This window comes from Brachyhypopomus gauderio, chromosome 11, assembly GCF_052324685.1.
Source record: "Brachyhypopomus gauderio isolate BG-103 chromosome 11, BGAUD_0.2, whole genome shotgun sequence".
Taxonomy (NCBI): domain Eukaryota; kingdom Metazoa; phylum Chordata; class Actinopteri; order Gymnotiformes; family Hypopomidae; genus Brachyhypopomus; species Brachyhypopomus gauderio.
In genome coordinates this window covers 10,064,138-10,081,898 of record NC_135221.1, presented here as the reverse complement: position 1 = coordinate 10,081,898, position 17,761 = coordinate 10,064,138, and the positions used below count along the sequence as shown (strand labels likewise).

Below are 17,761 nucleotides of genomic sequence, written 5' to 3'. Positions count from 1 at the left end.
CAAAAACCTTTCTGGTTTACTAGTTCACTTTCAACATCATTGGTTTATTGAGCCAGTATTTCTCAGAATCCTCTACATGGAATATTTACAGTAGCAGAACCATGTACCATGTTGCCTGTTTTCATGTAAACATATTAGAGTGGAGGCAAAATAATGCCTCCTTGTACTCTGTGAGGAGAAGCAGACTGAATGAAGACGCAGATGCCAGTAACAGCTAGACTCAGGCTCTAAAGTCACTCTGTCTGCACTAGGGTATGCAATAAGCTATAAGGGAAACAGGTGTTTATGTGGACCCACTGCTGAAAGACCACGTGACCCCTGACCCCCCTTTACAGCACAATGGGCTCAACAACTGTTCTCATACTAACTCCTGAATGTGGAAACATTGGCGCCCATGAGCTCCATTATGGGATCAAAGTAGAGGATCTTAACAGCCTTGCACACCTCACGGAGAAGCACTGCACAGGCTGCAGAGAAAACTGGACTGGGGGGGGGGCTGTAGAAATTGGGGTCAAGGGTCAAGGCAAATGATTGAGAAGATGGGAAATCAAAAAGCAAAATAACAGGCAGAAGACGAGTGCTGCTGGGGGTTGTGAGTGCGGAGTCAAGCTTCCAATCCTATAGCAGTTTCAGGCCTCAGACATCTCCATTCGCTCCAGATTAAAGTGCCACGAGACCCTCTCTGACCTCCTGATCTCACCGCCTTTAGTGACGGGCGCTTCCTGCAGGGTGGTCTGCTGGGTGGAGTGTTTCACGTACCAACTCTACCATCCCGTCCTTCGTTAATCTCCTCCACATTTCCCTGGAACATTCCGGCGGCGTGCCGGGACTCTCTAAATGAGCCTGCACACACGGTAACAGGCCGGAGCTGAAAATGTCAGCTGGGTCTCCACAGCTCCCCCCGTCACCGGGCCGACCTGAACGGGCGTCGCTGTGGAGCGAGTGGACAACGTCGCTAATTAAAGAACGGGCTGCCGGGGAAGGAAGCGTCGGCGGAGCCACACGTTTGATCATATCCACACGTGTAATCAGAGCCACGCGTGTGATCACAGCCTGACGCGCATGGCATGGCTATTTTTCCCCTTACACGCGTGTGCACGCAGCTGATGGTGGGTTTGAACACAGAGAGATGGCAGCTGGACGCCACAGCGCGTCCCCGTAATAGCAGTGGACGGGAAGACGGAGAGGTGGCAGGGACACAAACCCAGCGACCGTACAAGCACCACTCAACACATCTGGATGACACTGGAGGCAAGAACTCACGTTAACTAACACATTCCAATCTTTAATATCGAAGTGGTTCTTTAGAAGAGTATACGTGAAGTGAATGTAGGTTTTATTCATAAGCCGTATTCCAAAATTATAGGCTAGGATGAAAAATTGCAACGCCGATCATTTGGTGACATATTTAAGAAGACTGGCGAGGGGGAGGGGCAGGTTTCAGACGCTGCTGTCATGCCCTTTTATAGGAGGGCCGTCCACATGTATGGTCCTCAAAGACATAGCACCACTTAAATCGTTTATGGCCAGGAGAGGTAAGAAAGTGCATCAGTAAAACATGGCAGCTTTAGACTGGACTAAATCAGAGAGGAATGAAGGTCACAGTGGAGGAGATTTTATATTGTGTATATATATATATATATATATATATATATATATATATATATATATATATATATATATATATATATATATATAAAGGGGAAGTTGAAGGATAGAAGGAGAATGGGAGAATGTGTGCATGTGACAGTATGGATGCAGTAATATGGGGGACTTGGACACGTGAGTCAAGTCGTGGCAACTGTGGAGAGGCAGAGAGTCCTGGGGGGGTTGCTGTGGACATGGTGGATATATGAGCGTAGAAATGGGAGACTCGATCTCTCCCCAACACTGCATCATCATGTCATCAAGCACAGAGCAACTCCTTCAGTCTGCGCCGTGTGTGTGGAAGACGTCGGCCTGCCAAGTTCTCTCTCAGCAGCTTTAAGGAGCTGCGTCACCACATCTGAATTATGAATTTTGAAAATAAAGCTGAAGGTGTGTGAACATGGAAGGCCCATGGGACGGATCACAAAATCACTTTCATTTTATTAAATGAATGTTCAGTGTGACACTTATAATCAGGTTATAAATAATAAACTTAGGAATTAGTAGTTTGAAAACACGCGTTTTATGCAGCTTTGAACTAAAGATGAAATAAAAATTGATTAAGTACAAAAGGCCTGTGATAGAGGCTGTGAAGACGAGTGAGGTCCACAGTTCAGCAGCAGCGTGATTGAACGTCACATGTCAGTGTGCCACCCTCTAACCTGCCTGGCATGGGAGGGGTGTCATTTGAAGTTCCTTATCAGGTTTCTGGAAAAGCACGTTATGCAGCCTTCAGCCTAGCATGTGTGCCACCATACCACTGCCTTACAGACAGACACAGACACACACACACACACACACACACACACACACACACACACACACACACACACACACACACACACACACACACACACACACACACACACAGAGTGAAGCCCTCAGTCCCACTGCTGATGACTGACATCATTTACATTTCGGGTCAGCACTGTTTACAAGAACCTAAGAGTGGAAAGAAGAAAAACAAGACATGTTGGGGTGGGTGTCAGGGTGTGTGTGCGTGTTTGTGTGTGTGTGTGTGTGTGTGGGGGGGGGGGGGGGAGGGGGGGGTATAAAGTTCTTAAATACTGCGGTCTTGCTGGAAGAGGAGGCCAACTGTGAGCATCGCACCATCAGTGACCCACACGCGAGTACACCCCCCCAGAGTGGGTGGGACTGATTCCCTCCTCTCACTCTGAGCCGTGTGGGTCTCCTGGCTCACTGACTGCTGCTGGAGACACTGATGAGATTTACTGCATGTAAGCGAGAGGTCAGCGATCCACACTGCCACAATCACACAGCACCATTTTTTTGTTTTTAAATTGTCATTGCTGAGTCCCTCCAATCTACTCAGCTTCAAGTAATAATCACACACACACACACACACACAAACTGGAGTGTGTTGGGGCATGAGGGCTGCATGAGGAGGACTGGTGGTGCATGTCTGGCGGGTCTTAAACCGCTTTAACGAGAGTGGTGGGAGGAGCCCTGCTGAAGGTTACATCCACCCGTGCCACCGCCTCCCCGTCAGCTCCACCAACACCTGCACCGTGAACACGGCGGGAGTGCAGACCCAGCGGACACCACCGCACTGCAGCGCCCAGCACAGCCCCGCCCACAAGCAAGCAGGTGACCCCCTCAGCTGACTGGGGACCAGCTTCACCTTGGTGCCCACATCAGACCTGCGTCTGAATCAGAAAGGTCATCCAGTGCAGCACTAGGTGCTAAGATGTATAAAACTATGGTGCACAGCTGCTGCCCTGCACACACACACACACACACACACACACACACAGTCATTGAGAGTGTAAAGGGCATTAGGCCGGTTTGATCTCACACTTGGAGGCACTCCACAATCTATGCTGTTACAAGGGAAGTAAACCATATCTGATTACCTTAGTGTGTAGCCCTGGCTTTGAGACGAGGGTTAAGAAATAGGGGAGACACGATTCACTGTTACATGATCCACTCTGCCTCCCACAGGGGGGAGAGAGGAAAAACAGCTGCACTTCTCGACAGCTCCAGCAGGGGGAGCTCTGCGTGGCACAGGGATCTTGCCGACAAGAAGCTATATTTAGACCATTGAATAGAAAAATGTATTTATAGAGCTTTGGGTTCAGCTACAGTGAGGGCGGTGCAATAGCTGGAGGGATTCAATGCATCAAATCACTGCTGACAAACGCTTCTTGGCCAACTCTGGAGACGCCGCCAAAAACATACCCCGCACACACGCACGCACGCACACAAACATACACAGCCTGCGGTGACATTCACATGCTCTTAACTCTGCATGTGCTAAAACCAGTATCAACACCACCACAATGCTTCCTAAAACAATCCCCCCAAATGAGAGGAGAATACGCAGCTGCCATCACGTCATGCGTCTTTAATCCCCGTGGAGCCGAGAGGTCAGACCACCCCGCGCGACGTCATCACCTTTATCCCGCCACGCGGCATCACTGCAGCAGAACGTCGCAGAACAAATTCTCGGGAGGGGTGGGGGGGTGGGGGGGGCTTCATGCTTTTAGATTTAAAACCAATTTATATAACAAGAATGTAATCTCATATTTTCACAGTCAACACAGACATCATTGCACAGCATTGGCACTTAAAATAAATTACAATTAAATACATTGGAAATGTGTGTAGTATGAGAACATGAGAACATATATTAATCAGTAAACAGGAGAGTGACTGCGTCTTACTGGACACAGGTGAGGTGGCCGAGCGCATCACGGTGATCTGTGCTAACGCTCACAGCGATTAGGCCACCGCCTGGTCAGATATCGACAGTGCACAGCCCCACGCAGCGCGGACTACCCACATCCTGGCTGTGATCAGTGGTCAGGACGCACTTTCACCCAGTGATACCAGGGGACAGGTGGTCTGCGGATGGCGCTGTGCTGCCCCTAGTGGAGAGCTGATGTAATGGCGGACAGATTCACCATGCAGCAGGGACACTGCAGCAAACCAAGTGCCCTTCCTACATTTGATGCAACACTGATGATGATTAAAATCCCAATAAAATGCTAAATAAAATGTATTAGTAAGTGGTAGGGGCATTTTAGTACTGCAAAAAAAATTGAAATAATAATAAAAATAGAAAAGTTCATAGCAGAATGCACACTGGACCAAGTTACTTGTTCTGTGAAGTAGTAAACAAATTTAAATGAATATTTACAAGGTCTCAAACATTGTACACTTATGAATGTAGAATGTAGTTACCACAGTATCTTACCATCAGGGAAAAAAAAACAGTTTCATCTTGTACAATTTTTTTTCAAGTCTATATATAACACAAAATTAGCAGCAGTTCCAGTCAAAAAATGTGAAAAGCAGCTTATCTATTGTTAAAAAACAAAACAAGTTCATCCAGTGCTAAGAAGAACCCAGTGAGAAGCAGCCCACTCCGGGCAGGGCAGGAGGATCAATGCCCGCCTACAGAAGGCCGAGGTTCACACGACCTCCAGAGCAGCAGAGAGGACTCACAGGCCCAAATCCTTATTCTGCAGCAGAGCAGGTCCTGAATCACTCTGTATCCGGCGGAGGCAGACGGTTCCGAGCGTAGCCCGGGGCGTGTGGTCCGGTGCGAGGTGAGAAGGGGCTGCCGGGGTGCCGCTCCCCCGTCTCTCCGCCCCTGGAACTGCTGAAGGGCTGGAACAGCCTCTCCACCGCACGCCTAAGGGCCTCTCCAGTTCACACGAGTCGCTGCAGAATTGGTGCCAACCCCCACGTGTGTGGAGAGCCCTTCACGAAAAGTGTTCATGGTGGTCTGTGTGTGTGTGTGAGAGAGAGAGAGAGAGGGGACAAGCAACCACAGCACCTAAACGAGAATCATAGCAGCCATGACACAGCAGCCATAGGGCTGCCGGGCGTGGACAGGAGCTAGCGGTGAGCAGCTAGCGGGCAGGTGCTAGCACGTGGCCAGCAGCTAGCGGTAGGGCAGGGTGGGCGAAAGCGTGACGGTGGGCAGCATGGTGAGGTAGTTAGAAGGCACGTAACCCCGGTGGCCCCGCGCCTCAACCAGGCTCCACGCTCCATTGCCCCGCTTGTCGTGGGCCTCCACAACCCGCACGGGCTCGCCGGCCCTCAGAGACAGCTCGTGACCGCTCCGCGCTGTGAAGTCGTACCCGGCGAACACCTGTAGGCCAGGACGGACAGGGAAGGGACGGTGGGGTTAAGAAAGGGGAAGAGAGAGATAGAGGAGTAGAGCACAGGAGAGAGGGAGGGAGAGGGAGGAAGGGAGGGAGGAAGGGATAGACAGAGGGAGGGAGAGTCAGATTATCATTATAATTATGTCATTATAACTGAGCAGACACCAGTGTGGAATTTTAGCGGCATGCAGAGACTTCACCAGACAATAAACCTCCTCAAGAGGAAGTCAGAAAGCCCCAACCACACACACCCTTTCCACTTTGAAATCACATGCTGAGGAGGACACAGAAAGTCAGTTCTTCCGACATGTTCTAATGCAGAGGGAAAAAATGAGTCCCATCATGCAAGATTCTCCAAGCATAGGACCAAGTATTCCCCCATGTGGCCACCACAGGAACTGTCGACTCAAAACACAAATACAAGAGACTTCAAACTAAGAAAATACTTCCAAGCTTCTCTTTTTTTTTTAATAGCCAACGGTTTGCTGCCAAATGATGAATCCCCTACCTGAACTCGCAAAGGTGAAGGATACAATGCATCTGTGGAATTGGATGTCACCTGGCTGTCTCTTCTGGATAGGAATGAGGAGCATTCTGCACTAGTGCGATGATTAATGACCCTCAAAGCCTGGGCCCAAAAATCTATCATGCCTTTACGATTGCGGGGGCGATACATCTCCCACGCTCAGACCAGAACCTCCTCGAGTAATCAGGCAGAATAACTTGCTACCATTGGACAGCGAAAAACACACAAATGAATAATTCAGCGTGTGGATTTGATTCTAATGCGACAAAGCTGTGCTGTTGATTTCTGTGTGCATGGCAACGCTAACACTATTCTGGCAGGGCTGCAGCTAGCGCACGTGCGTGAACAAGTGCGTGTGCGCGCACGTTTCTGCGGCGACTGATGATCAAATCGAGGGAGAGATGATGGCGGACCTACGCTGCCTCCCACTCGGGCTTAGCCGAGCTCCAACGACCGACGCTCACCTGGACGCAGGTCGGCGCGGCGGTGGTGAGGTGCTGAGGACCGGGCGAGTACGAGTGTCGCCGTCCTGGACCGCTGGGTGTGATGCTGAGGTTGGTGGTAGGAAGAGTGCCCACGGACACCTGGTGGTAGCGGGTCAGCTTGGCGGCTGGAACGTAGCCCCTGGGACCTGTGGAGGCAGCCACAGAGACATCGGTGGCGTTAAAGATCCTCGGGGGTCCTCGGGGGGTTGGGGGGGGCTGCAGTGTACTTGGATGCATGTTTTGGCTTGGATGTGCCAGTGCAATGATGTGGTGTGACCAGCAGATGGCTCTGCATACACTATAAAGGCATTAGATAATCACTGCTGTTGAATTTTACAAATATGCTCTTTAAAATAAAGTACTACTGACACCACATTACAATAAAGCTTTACAACCATGAGCTAGAAGGGCGTTCAAATATCGCCTCTTTCCAAATATGCAAGCGTCACTCCGGCCCACTATGCTTACTAATGAAACCGCCACCACTGCCCTGTGCTTGTGCAAGCAAGAAGAAAGTGTTTTGAATTTTAAAGAACAGAACAAGCTGATTCAGAATAATAGCATGTAGAGACTGAAGATAATGCATTTAAAAATAAAACACTGGGGAACCATGTAGTGCTTCAAATAATAATCACTCATCATTTTTCTTTGCCTCTACTGTGAGGCTGGAACAAAAACAGATAAATAATAACTAGGAATGGGTAAACCAGGACTTTAAGGTTGTCTGATCTCAGATCAGGTTGGCAGTGGCGCATACCTCCAGCGTCCACCAGCCAGCGTCGCCGGTCCCCACGCGTGTCCATCTCGGTCAGCACGGCCACCAGCTCGCCCCTGTTCAGGTTGAGGTCCAGGTCACGCGTGGCCACCACCGGCCCGGTTAGCTGGTAGATCTTCTCCTGTCCGTGCTTGTCAACCAGAACCTTCAGACGCTTCTCTGCCTCAGCGCCAAGAGCCTGGGAGAGCAGACGTGTGAAATACGGCCCGTCAGAGCGCCGAAGCGGCGACCCTCCAGCCCTCGTACGAAAGCACCGGCAGTAAGGGACTCGCATTTGCAAAATGACATTCATGAATGATGACAGCAGTGTCACAGCTAGTTAGTTTTCCAAAACAAAATGTGTTCCCGAGTATCTTAAGGATTAGTGTAATCACAACGCACTGCCGAGGATCTCTGGTGTAAGTCACAGATCCTGAGTCACTGTGAATGCCATGTGCCTAGTGTAATTACTGCCTAAGCCTTTAGAGGTGGGGCGAGTTCTCAATACAGACTTGCACACAGCCAAAATGACAGTAGGCTATAATGACATATCACTGTAAATTACATCACTGCTCACGCAATATGACAGTTGGATTATTCTTCATTTGCTACTGCTGTGAGAGTCTGGCTCAGGCTGTAAATGTCTGTAAATATCTCACCCCCATCCCCCAAATAACCCCCAACTACAAAGCTAACAGCCGTCTGACAATCCCCATCGCCGAAACTGAGCGGGATTTGCAGAGTATCTGCCATGTGTGGGTTTTATTCTTTGATCACCGCAGGCCTGAAGACATCAGTACGAATGTGTTTGGGTGTACAGAGGACACCAGGCTTTGATTACGTTCTGCAGGAACATACAGCTGACGGATTCATCCGGAACTCGTCCGTCAGAATCGGCCCTTTCAACATCCTCACCGGCTGAAGTAATGGCCCTACACCCAACGCCACGGGCGATGAAGTAATGGCACTTTGCAAAAACGAGAGCGGCTCACAATTATGAACGATGACAACCCTGTCAGAGGCACTTATTCCAGCCAAGCAAAACAGGAGGATTATACCTCCGCGTGTGGACCAATGGACCTTGTCCTCAAACCCTTGGCGCGTTGCCTGATGCTATGGTCTTCTCTTACATATTTTAAGCAACAGCTCAAACAGAAGACAGCTGTTTGCTCGCAGCTGTAATAGAGTATGGCTCGTCATAAAAATGTTTGGCTTGGAGAAAAACACTCCAAATGGGTGGATACATTCAAAACACATGACACTTGTGTGGGCTAACTGGAGGTGAATGGTTCTACTGAGCATAGTTTCCTACATCCATTCCACAATGGCTCCCGAGTTCTCAGAGAAGCTCGGCGTGTATGTGGCGGTCCCCGGGCAAAGGGGAGGGAACAATCACAAGGCCCTGTGTTGACACGAACCTGCACAATGGGGGCACTGAGCTCATCGCGAACGTTCTCACACAGCGCCTGGAGCTCGGCGGCACCCTGGCGGGCGGCGCCCTCCGCCCACTCCCAGAATGCCCTGCTGTCCAGATGACTGTGTGGGAGCTGTGTAGAAACAGAGAGAAGTGTGTTAGCAACACTAGTCCTAATCCGCCCCCGCTCTCTTCACGGAGTCGGCGAACACTACGACTGGGTGGAGCCCGTCGTAGGTTCTTAAAGCAGCGGACTGGCACGAGGCGCAGAAGATGAGACGGACGATGAGACTCGCTCGGCGCGAGCGTCGCCCCGGCCCCACACGCGCCCCCGCTCTGCCCGCACGCCCACCTGGTGGGTGAAGCTGCCTGCGAGCTGCTCCATGTCGGCGGCCAGGTCCCTCTGCAGGACGCTGATGGAGCCCAGCACCGCCCACAGCAGTTGCAGGGCCTCGCTGTTGAAGCGTGGCAGCTCGGCCAGCAGCAGCGCGTGGATGGTGGTGTAGGCGCTGGACGCCGCCCGCTCCTCGAAGGTCAGCTCGCCCTTCTCCTCCAGCCGTTCGAAGTCCAGCAGCTTGTCCTGACGCTTTCGGATCAGGTTGCGTGGGCCGGCAGTCAGCTCACGCAGGACGCACAGGGGCTTGAAGACCAGCGCCTTAAGGCGCGACTCCTGAGTGACGCACAAATGCCAACATGAGCCACTCGGAACGGATGTTGATCACAACACATCAAGGAGCAACATGTTCCTAAAGTGATACTGAGATCACGCGTCCAGTAAAAAGTATAAAAAGGGAAGAGACTCGAGAATATTTTGAGACCAGGCTCTTTGCCGTAGTGTGTTGGAGAAGCGGCAAACTCACATATGCGGGATATATCCACTGCCTGACCGCCACGGAGATCTCCTTGGAGAACAGAGCGGCCTTCTCGCCTTCCAGGTCCAAGTCGGCCTCCTCTGGCCTGCAGCTGAGGAATCTCTGCAACAGAACACCAGAGCTCACAGCCGGAGCCGCTGGACGCACACCCTACACGCCCCCAGATGTGACCCCAGCTGTTGCCCCACTGCGTCCTCTAGAGGCGCTTGCCCTGGGGTGAGTCCCATCTGGGGTCCCCGTTAATACCCCAGCTGTTGCCCCACTGCGTCCTCTAGAGGCGCTTGCCCTGGCGTCCCATCTGGGGTCCCCGTTAATACCCCAGCTGTTGCCCCACTGCGTCCTCTAGAGGCGCTTGCCCTGGGGTGAGCCCCATCTGGGGTCCCCGTTAATACCCCAGCTGTTGCCCCACTGCGTCCTCTAGAGGCGCTTGCCCTGGCGCCCCATCTGGGGTCCCCGTTAATACCCCAGCTGTTGCCCCACTGCGTCCTCTAGAGGCGCTTGCCCTGGCGCCCCATCTGGGGTCCCCGTTAATACCCCAGCTGTTGCCCCACTGCGTCCTCTAGAGGCGCTTGCCCTGGGGTGAGCCCCATCTGGGGTCCCCGTTAATACCCCAGCTGTTGCCCCACTGCGTCCTCTAGAGGCGCTTGCCCTGGGGTGAGCCCCATCTGGGGTCCCCGTTAATACCCCAGCTGTTGCCCCACTGCGTCCTCTAGAGGCGCTTGCCCTGGGGTGAGCCCCATCTGGGGTCCCCGTTAATACCCCAGCTGTTGCCCCACTGCGTCCTCTAGAGGCGCTTGCCCTGGGGTGAGCCCCATCTGGGGTCCCCGTTAATACCCCAGCTGAAACAGCAGAGCAAACTCACCAAGCAGAACAATAACAAATGGACGAATTGCTTTATCTCAATGTCAAGATGTGGAAAGCTAACATGGAGGGTTGAGAGCAGTGTGGTGGTGGAGGTGGTGGAGGTGGTGGTGCTCACCCACCCGTAGGTGACTGAGGTAGGCCTCCATGTTGTCATGCAGCTCCATGATGCCCTTCTCCAGAACGAAGAAGAAGCCAGCCAGGGCATCAAACTCTTCATCTACGAGCTGCAAGGAGAAAGAGAGAGAGAGAGAGAGAGAGAGGGGGGAGAGAGAGAGAGAGAGAGAGAGAGAGAGAGAGAGAGAGAGAGAGAGAGGGAAGAAGAGTCAGATAGTAAAAGACATGGAAAAGCTTTGTGTCCTGATGATATGTAAACACTAAAGCTGTTTAACTTGAAATCACACCTTTCAGCACACACAGTTTCTTTATACACAATATATTCATCAAACACCAACACTAATTTTCTGTTGCCATTTACAAGAGTACGTTCTTGTTAAATGCATTGAGCACACACACATTTGACTGATGTGACTGATGCAGGCTGTGAGGACAAATGGCACTCATGTGTAATAATTAAGCCATGAATGATGTTTAACGGTGGACAGGTCCGCTCTACCTTCGGTACCATTCCAGTCTCATGTTTAATGTACTGGCTTAGTCTGGCCGTCTTCTTGGCTATGCTGTGGCCACTCAAACGGTTGATCTTGTCTATGATGGTCAGGTTTTCTGTCTTCTTATACTTATCAGCTTTGAAAACATGGAGGGGATCAAGAAATTCAGAATTTAAAAAACACAGAACAACATTTGAAATAACTTCCTTTTCTGCGTCACCTTCCCAACACTTATACAAGCCACTTTGAAAGCACTGGCTGCTTTAGAAGCCTTGAGGTTAGCCTCGTGTCCTCACCCACTTCACGGAAGCGCTTGTACTCGTTGATGGTGCAGTTGATCTGGATGGCGGTGTGGACACTGTGCTCCAGCGGGCCGGCGGCCTGGTGTCGGGCATCTGTGTGCTTCTGTACCATCTGCAGCAGCAGCGGGTAGCGTGCGATGCGCTGCACGGGCATCACCAGGAAGAAGGTCAACGTGGAGGCGTTCACCTCCGGCCTGAGCGAGAGAGGGAGACACACACACGCACACACACACACAGAAGTTATGTAAAGGAATGCTTGAAATAGAAAGAAGTGCTTCTTACATGTGTATTTATTCACTTGCTTTTATCTTCTTATAGCGTACGTAGACTTTCCTGCTAGGTATCTACTAATTTCTGTTCATGTCTTGTTAAGCATGTCAGTCACTGCAGCACAAACACATGGGGTTGCTTTCTGGAATGTGCTGAAGGCCACAGATATTCTGCTGCAGGACATATTGTGTTGCTGAAGCCCTGGGGTGTGAGAACTTACGCTGAGGACTTGATCACCTTCACCATTTCCATCCACTGGGCCTCCTTCTGTTTGTAGCCATTTTCTATGACTGTGACATTATTGTAGTGGGCCAGATACTCCTTGTATGCCGTCTCTATGTCTTGTGACACACTCAAGAAAGATCCACCTGGGAAGTAAGACCATCTTCATTACTGTGCTGAAGCAGATTTGGATGATGTCCACAAACTAATGAATTATAATCTGCATGCCCCCCCCCATCCTCGTCCCCTTCACACCCAAACAAACCTATAAAATAAACATGACGATCTACATCTATTTCTGTAACACCATGAACATCTAAACCAGACGTAAATGACTCTGCTGTAAATATACCAGGAAACGATCTTGTCAAGGAGGAATCATCAGAGGATAAAAATCGATTTCATTTTAGCCCACACAAAGTTAACGCCGCTAACTAGCAGAGCATCCCCCAGGCTAAGAGCTCCGTTCTTTGATCTCTAGCTTGATCTCTGAAGACTCTGGCTTCCTGTTTACTCTTTCCTTCCTGTAACTTCCTGTAACGTCATGGCCACTAAACAGCTGATGGACTGCAGAACTTCAGCAGATCAGTCGTACCATTACACAGCAGTTCCTGACAGTGTTTGAGAGCTCGTTTCAGTAGGTTTCCAGCACCTTGTCTCAGACAGCTAGCACATGACTGGTGAAAATGTGTCATAGATCAGAATTCACTGGCAAGAATTTAAACCTGAAATTCCTGTCTGTACTATAATGCTTTAACAGAAATTCCTGGTATTCAGAAGTTCAGGACAGTGTGTGGCACTACCACAGAACACCAGAGGAACCGAAACATGGTGTTTTGAATTTGACACTCATACTCACAAAGCAGTTCCAGATACTGAGGATTGCCGGGTCCAATCTGAGCTTGGTCGAGGAGGCTGAGGAACCTAGCAGACACATCCATCACTTTGTCTACATGCAGGAACATGCTGTCCAGATTCACCAAGGGAGGCTACAGGGACAAGGTGGGTGTTCAAGTCAGTTTAAGTGACCTTTTTTACTTTGACAATACTCATTCACAGCAATAATAAACAAGTCAACCAATCAACTAATCCGGTAATTATTGGAATGGCACAAAACAAAACACTGTAGTGTATTCAGTAGGAATAATGGCCTCACCCAACACCATCACCCAAGACAAGAAATCTTGATAACATAATAGCATAAAAACAAAATATGTGGTTGTTCTGCAGGAATCGGACGCTTGTTGATCCTCCAACTACACATTTGGAAAACATCCGTCTACAAGTCAGAGAGCAGCGATGGAACCAGCGCAAAGTGACGAGCGAACCTGCAGTTGCTGAAGGTTGGCACGAATAATACCCGTGCAGATCTGAAGGTTTCTCAGGTAGTTCCTCTCAGTGTCCACCAGCTCCTGGATGGCCATGAACTGCTTGTGAGCTGCCTTTTCCTGGTCCGTAGCCCCCTCAGCCCTTTTCACTTCCGCCTCATCCTCCTCTTCCTCTGGCACATCCTCGACAGGTTCTTCCACGTCTTCCTTCTCCCCCCAAACGGGTCTCGAGGCCCTTTCTTCCTCGAACGCCTCGGGCATTCTCTGTCTTCTCAGACTTCCTGCCGAAGGCCCGTTGTCTCTATCCATGCTGGGGCTAAGGAGGCTGGAGACAGACACACGTCTCTGAGCTATAGGCAGTAAAAGCGTGCACAGCTCAAGTTCAAACTACCTGTACTGATTTCTCCATTCGAAGCAATAATAAACAAGTTAACCAATCAACTGAATCAGACATATCAAGAGCTGCGGGTAGCAATTTCAAAACAACAGTAACAGGTTCACAACACAGGAAGGAAGGGAGTGCCCAGAGCATCTGCCAGATAAATCATTTGAGCTTTGGTCAAAACAAACTTCAAGTTAGACTTTCAAACAACTGAAAACTAGAAATTAGAACTTCTCATTACAAATCAGTAGTACAAACTCCCTAAGTTGGATGAATGGTTTATTACAGGATTCTCCTGCTTCTTAGACGGCAAACATTACAGAGCTACTTTTGAAGAGTCTGAGTGGCCCTGAAGGACCGGGGGGAGTCCTGTATTGTTGGGTGTCCTGCACTGATGCATGTCCATGGGGTGGAGCACAATGTGCTCATGAAGGAGGCACTTCTCCGTCTCAACAAGATGCTGCACTTTTAAAACTCCTTGATGAACGAACAAAACGAGGGCAAACAACCTTTATCACCATCAGGGACGAACTGTGTGACAAGCGAAGGAATTAGCTACATCTCAGTCTCGATATTTTCACATCCATTCTGCTGCTCATGTGTGCCAATGTTTACAGAAACACTAAGCTTAAAGTTACACTTTACCAATGTTAATCTCTTAAATCATAGGCAGGGATTCAGTGTCCCACATGCACGTGGAGAGAAGTAGCAGCTCAGCGAGTTTCCCCAGAGGGACTGGTGCAGGCGCTCCGTAAGCCCGGTTTACAGTGGTGCAGTGCAGGTCTGCACTCCCAGCCTGCCAGTCTGGGACTAAACTACAGGTTAACAGCAAGACTAATCACAAAATCAACAGTAAAAAGTGAATCATTACCTTCAGAGGTGGAGAGAAGGCTAAGCTGGGTGTCGTGGCACAGAGAAACCTGGGATGAGTGGTGCACTATAGCAGAGGAAAGACTAGAACACACACACACACACACACACACACACACACACACACATATATAGACACTCGGTAAGGTCTGAAGTAACTTGCTCCACTGAGTCACACTGCGGGGCCTCGTGTGGCATGGGTGTGTGACTGGAGGGGGATGGTGGGAGTGTGTGTGAAGAGTGTGTTGGGGCAAGGAGGGGCTGGGAGCAGCAGGGAACACACACACACACACACACACACACTGCTGAATAGGCTGATTGACTGCAGCAGCCTATGCAAAGGAAGTGATGAGTGCAGAGGAAGCAGCCTACTTACAGGGTTCTAAACAAGACACACACACACACACACACAAAATGCAAAGCCCCTCTTAGCCCACAGTGAGCTTAATGTAAATGTGTCTATGGCAGAAATACAGTAAGTTCTACTTCATATGGAGGGTATACATATGCCACATTTAGATTTACTTATGAGTGAATATAAATGTACACTTTGCCTTTCACACACAGCAAAACAGCTTCGTTGTGGCCAAAAACGTGATGGCTAGGGGCAAATCACGCTCGGCATTATACAGCCAAAACCACACGTGCTGACTCCAGCGCTCGGACAATGGCACCAGATGCCCTCGGTAACTGCGCGTGGGAGGCGCTCCCTTACACACACACGCTTCTGCTTCAAATCGAAACGTGATCTCGTCTCCAACGCAGGAGATCTGGTTCACATATCGGTATATATGCACGATGAGTGAAATTAACCAAGAAACGTAATATGAAGAACGAAGAACTGAAAACAGACTTTGCTGTCCATTCATGACATAGATTATGAAGATACGTGTTGACGACACTGAAGAAAAAACTCGTTCACCTAGATTTGCTGTTTCACTTGTTAGATAATTAATTCACGAATCTTCTGCAGTTATTTGCCAATCGTGTGAATGGACAAGTACATTAAAACAATCTCGTAATTAGAAATGCGAGTCTAAAATGTCCCATCCAGTCGAGTTCTACAGGTGTCAACTGCTGAGAGGTGATGTATACAGTTCAGAGACTTCCTTTTATACGATAGAAAACCATTTCTTAAATAACACAGATTACAGCAAAACGTGTCACCGACTAGTGTTTACATCTCACCTCGCCTGCGCTTACCTCAAACACTGCGTTAAAAAACGGTGAAGATCATTTCACTCTCAGGTAAGTTTAAAGTCATTCAAAGAAAACCATGCGTCGTTGCTCGGGAGCCTCATGAATCCTGGTCATTCACAACAGACTTTCAACAAGACAGAAAATGGATCGAAACCGCGACGAAGGGTTGGATGGGCTGGAGACATTACAAAGTGATCATACCGATCCTCTTTGGCGTCCACGTTGCCCGTGACAGTCGCATTCCTCCAAAAACAGGTTCGCCTGGGGGTGACGTCACGCATTCCGCTCGCGCCTCAAGAAGGCGAGAAATGCTTCGTCACGTTTGACATTACGTAGAGTGATATATCACGGGGATCCTTAATCCGCACTGTGAGTTATACACTATGTGTTGCACTTGCACGGTGTAGGTTGCACGGGCGTTGTTCCGTTTTTTTTCTGCTGGTTCAAAAAAATTTTTTAAAGGTGTGTGAAAGGCAATTTATGTACAAAATATGAGGATGAGGATTTTAAATCGCTTCCTGGAGATGAACCAATATGTCGCAAAACATTAAATTGCCTGATCGTTGAGAAACAGAGACACCGTGTGGTTGTTTTTATTTGTGTTCGACGCCCACGACAAACTGACACGCGCGAGATCTTATCGTTATTTTATTTTATTCTAGTAGTACTAGAAGTTGTCATAGCAGTATTTCTGGTTTCTGGAAAGTGTATTACGGCGTCCTAATCTGACTTCTAGCAAGTTTCTGCTATCTACATGTACATTTATGGTATTTAGCTGACGCCCTTATCCAGAGCAATTTACAAAAGCTCTTTGTTATCTACTCATAGAATGTATCCTAGCCAGTACATGAGAGGCAAAAGTTCAGTCGAACTAGAATACTGCTAAAGTAAACAAGGAATCAGTACTGGTACAAAAGAAGAAATACACAAAAAAGTATTACATCAAACAACAATAAGTGTAATACCAAACAATACCACAAAAATAAATGTTAGAAGTTTTCTGTTAATTACAAATAGATGAGTATTCCGGCTGCGTTTGAAGACAGCAAAGGACTCTGCTGTTTGGACAGCCAGTGGAAGTTGAAGAGACTTGTTGCCTGTCTTCCAAGAGACTTGAAGCATATTATTTCAGGCCAGGCTGTACTTAAGTTTGCAGTGCTTGAAGTATAGCTCAGACTTGGACCACTGTCATCACGTGTGTTTTGTAGGTGAGCATAAGGGTCTTTAATCTGATGTGAGCAGCTACAAGCCAATGAAGAGAGGCAGCAATGGGGTGATGTGTGAACTCCAGAAGATTGAAGACTAGTTGTGCTACCGCATTCTGGACTTTTTGTAATGGTCCGATGGCCTGTAGAGGAAGACCAGCAGGTGATTATGTAATTAACGTACTGTGCAGTGAGTTGCAGTAGTCGTGGTTTGACGAGACACTGCACAAGCACTGGGGGAGTTGTGTGTGAGAGAAGGATCCTCTGTATGTTACAAAGGAGAAATCTGCAAGACCGGGTCACATTTGAAACATGAGTCAAGAACAATAACTGCCAGGCAGCTATTATGTGGATCAGTGTGTGGAGCGGTCCAGATAAAAACAATAACCTATTATTCTGATCACGGATTGTTTTAGGACAATGGCACAATAAATCTCTCAAAACAAACCAGACTGGAAAGTGTTGAAAAGACCCTCTTCTGATGGGAGTTGGTGCAGAGGTGATCACAGCCTCATGGTGCACAAGGTAAAGACACTCCAGTATTATTACTTTATATACTCTAATTTCTCTTCATTTATCCTTACTGTTTTTGGCACGCCAAAAGTGAATAAATGTCCAAAAATGTGAAAAATAAGTGGATTTTTGGCTCTATTGCCTCATTAAAATCTTTCATCTTCAT

The 17,761-nt window shown here is 48.9% G+C and overlaps 1 protein-coding gene across 2 annotated transcripts; it reads right to left on the bottom strand.

The window, feature by feature from the left end:
* Window positions 1-2,071: 2,071 nt before the first annotated feature.
* Window positions 2,072-16,204, bottom strand: arhgef37 (Rho guanine nucleotide exchange factor (GEF) 37). Of its 2 annotated transcripts, none has more exons than XM_077021840.1 (14): window positions 16,079-16,204; window positions 14,679-14,761; window positions 13,426-13,750; window positions 12,957-13,086; window positions 12,096-12,243; window positions 11,600-11,799; window positions 11,309-11,439; window positions 10,815-10,919; window positions 9,820-9,933; window positions 9,312-9,629; window positions 8,964-9,092; window positions 7,549-7,744; window positions 6,771-6,937; window positions 2,072-5,767 (listed from the first exon to the last, which is right to left on the bottom strand). In XM_077021840.1, the coding sequence occupies exons 3-14, from the start codon at window positions 13,732-13,734 to the stop codon at window positions 5,558-5,560; spliced, it is 2,157 nt and encodes a 718-aa protein (XP_076877955.1). In that variant the 5' UTR covers window positions 13,735-13,750; window positions 14,679-14,761; window positions 16,079-16,204; the 3' UTR covers window positions 2,072-5,557. The 2 variants fall into 2 exon arrangements, with proteins under 2 accessions (XP_076877955.1, XP_076877954.1); XM_077021839.1 differs by lacking the exon at window positions 16,079-16,204 and adding an exon at window positions 15,881-16,072.
* Between the last annotated feature and the right edge of the window lie 1,557 nt (window positions 16,205-17,761).

Coding starts and splice junctions, on each gene's coding strand:
- arhgef37 (XM_077021840.1), bottom strand. CDS start 13,734: ATGGATAGAGACAACGGGCCTTCGGCAGGAAGTCTGAGAAGACAGAGA. Junction 9,630..9,819: donor AGTGGATATATCCCGCATAT/GTGAGTTTGCCG, acceptor TGCGTCACTCAG/GAGTCGCGCCTTAAGGCGCT. Junction 6,938..7,548: donor CTGGCTGGTGGACGCTGGAG/GTATGCGCCACT, acceptor CTGCCTCCACAG/GTCCCAGGGGCTACGTTCCA.